Source organism: Buceros rhinoceros, unplaced genomic scaffold (genome assembly GCF_000710305.1).
Source record: "Buceros rhinoceros silvestris isolate BGI_N320 unplaced genomic scaffold, ASM71030v1 scaffold1530, whole genome shotgun sequence".
Lineage (NCBI taxonomy): Eukaryota > Metazoa > Chordata > Aves > Bucerotiformes > Bucerotidae > Buceros > Buceros rhinoceros.
The window spans coordinates 26,699-29,325 of record NW_010387663.1 but is presented as its reverse complement, the minus strand read 5'-3'; the positions used below and the strand labels follow the sequence as shown (position 1 = coordinate 29,325).

The 2,627-nt window shown below is 59.2% G+C and overlaps 1 protein-coding gene across 1 annotated transcript in view; it reads left to right on the top strand.

Annotated features, from left to right (window-relative positions):
- Positions 1 to 126: 126 nt before the first annotated feature.
- IKBKE (inhibitor of kappa light polypeptide gene enhancer in B-cells, kinase epsilon) overlaps positions 127 to 2,627 on the top strand; it is an 11,352-nt gene continuing 8,851 nt past the window's right edge. Inside the window, exons 1-6 of the mRNA XM_010136807.1 lie at positions 127 to 261; positions 417 to 546; positions 855 to 1,036; positions 1,342 to 1,502; positions 1,966 to 2,076; positions 2,380 to 2,559. Coding sequence (XP_010135109.1) covers positions 190 to 261; positions 417 to 546; positions 855 to 1,036; positions 1,342 to 1,502; positions 1,966 to 2,076; positions 2,380 to 2,559 — 836 coding nt within the window. The 5' untranslated portion in view covers positions 127 to 189. The remainder of the gene's footprint in view (positions 262 to 416; positions 547 to 854; positions 1,037 to 1,341; positions 1,503 to 1,965; positions 2,077 to 2,379; positions 2,560 to 2,627) is intronic.

Here is a 2,627-nt window from a genome sequence, read left to right as displayed (position 1 = left end):
ACGTTATGGTGGCAGCAGCGTTGGCATCCCCAGTGGGATGTGGCAGCAGTGACGGGCTGATGGAGCTGCTTAGGACCTGGATGGCGTCACCACCGTTTCCTTTTTTTCTTCTTTGCCCAGAAATCAGGGGAGCTGGTTGCTGTGAAGGTCTTTAATAATGCCAGCTACCTCCGGCCCCAGGAGGTCCAGATGCGAGAGTTTGAGATGCTGAGGAAGCTGAACCATAAAAACATTGTCAAATTATTTGCTGTGGAGGAGACGGTAAGTGGGACCTCAGCTCATGTGCTGACCGGGCTAGTGCTGCTGGGGAGCAGGGCTGAGCTGTGGGAGCGGAGCAGTGGTCCTGTCTGAGGGGGGACAGGCCACCGGCTGGGACACGGAGTGTGCCGAGCCCTCACAGCTGCTCCCCACCGCAGGGCAGCAGCAAGCAGAAGGTGCTGGTGATGGAGTACTGCTCGAGCGGCAGCTTGCTGAACGTGTTGGAAGACCCAGCGAACGCGTTTGGCTTGTCCGAGTCCGAGTTCCTCATCGTGCTGCAATGCGTGGGTGAGTGTGAGGGTCCCTGCACCCCCGGCCCGGGCAGCTACTAGCCACCATGAGCACAGCCTGGGGCTGAGGATGGGCACGCTGGGGACCTCATGGTGCTGCTGGAACCCTGCAGGCACCAGCCCTGGGCTATGGACACAAGGGCTGGGCTGAGGGATCAGAAGTTGCACCTTCAGGCAGGGTGGGGTTGCGAGCTCCAGCCAGCCCTGGGGGCTTGTCCCCTCTCTGACCCTGCTCACATTCCTGCATTTAAACAAAACCGGCTGGAGCAAGGAGATTTCCTTACACTGCCTTCCCCCTGTGCCCAGTGGCAGGGATGAACCACCTCCGTGAGAACGGCGTCGTCCACCGAGACATCAAACCTGGCAACATCATGCGCCTGATGGGGGAAGACGGGCAGAGCATCTATAAGCTGACGGATTTTGGGGCTGCCCGAGAGCTGGATGATGATGAAAAGTTTGTGTCTGTCTATGGGACGGAGGAATATCTCGTGAGTACGGCGCTTCGCTGGCCTGGGAGTTCTGGGGGAAGCTGGTCCCCATCCCTCCATCCAGCAACTGGGCAACTTGTAGAGAGCAGCAGTGACCCGGCAAGCCCCATCACAAAGGGGCCCCGCTTTTCAAAGAGGGGGGTCTGAGCGTTTTTGTTGTAGAGTTACAGTACAGTTACATCGTTTGGGGGGGACAGCAGTCAGAGCGGCCAAAGCGAGCAGTTGGTGTTCAATCCCCAGGCTCGGTGCCTGCTGCAAACCCTCTGGCCGCATTGGCAGTGCCGCTCTCTGCTTCCTCCCTGCAGCACCCGGACATGTACGAGCGGGCTGTCCTGCGCAAGCCGCAGCAGAAGGTGTACGGCGTCACCGTGGACCTCTGGAGCATCGGCGTCACCCTCTACCACGCTGCCACCGGCAGTCTCCCCTTCGTCCCCTTCGGGGGACCACGCAGGAACAAGGAGATCATGTAGGCACTGCGTCCAACCGGGTGCTGCGGCTGGGTGGTGGAACAGGGCGGGTGGTCCTGGGGGCTGCAGGACAGCCTGGTGCCAGCAGCGCCGTGTGACGATGAGCTGCAGTTTACTGCTCGTTTAATCCCACATAGCCCAGAGAGCCCTGAAATGCAGCTGGTGGTGAGCATGTGCGCGGTGCGGGAACAGATCTGTGCCCCGTTTACCATGCTGGCCCTCAAAATGTGTTCTCACAGCTTTGTGGTCAAACAGCTGGATGAGGAGACGGGGTTAATGCTTGCTTGAAAGTTTTTGTGTTTCTCAACATCTTTTCTCTCTGTGCTTTCTTTTCTGTCGCTGAGCTCTGTTTTTCCCAGCCCATCCCTGCTCTGCCCTTTCCCTCTTCGCTGCACTCCAGGGACACGGTGCCCAAACAGGCCACTGGGCTCATCTCAGCTTCAAGCAATTCCCTTTCCGCAGGTATAAAATCACCACCGAGAAGCCTCCTGGAGCCATCGCGGGGGTCCAGAGGCAGGAGAACGGGGGCATCGAGTGGAGCTATGAGCTGCCCGTCACCTGCCGGCTCTCCATGTGAGTGTCCCTTGCCGGGCTCGGCTCCTGCTGCAGGTCTCAGGGCTGGGCGGCAGAGCTGGCAATCCGACCTCAGAGAGCCCGGGCAGTTTTAATGAGGCAGATGAGCTTTTCATCTGCAGGTTCACAGCTCTCAGAGCTGTCTTTGCTTTAGAGCTGGGAAAAAGGGCTGCAGGCCAGGGCAAGGGCTCTGGCAGCACGGGAGCTGAGCCGCAGGAGAGGGGCTGCACCTCGCCCCTGCCCCGCGGGTCACTGCTCAGGTCACGCCAGCCTGTGCGAACATCCCTTCTGGTGCTGCTGCAGTGGGCTGAAGGACCAGCTGATCCCCATCTTGGCAAACATCCTGGAGGCTGATCAGGAGAAATGCTGGGGATTCGACCAGTTTTTTGCGGAAACCAACGACATTTTGCACAGGATCATGGTCGACGTCTTCTCCCTGCAGCAGGCGTCCTTGCATCGCATCTACATCCACTCCTACAACACGTAAGGGTGCCGAGGCCCTGTTAAAAGCGAATCTGGGGATTGAGCTCAGGAGCCTCAGCCCCTCGGTT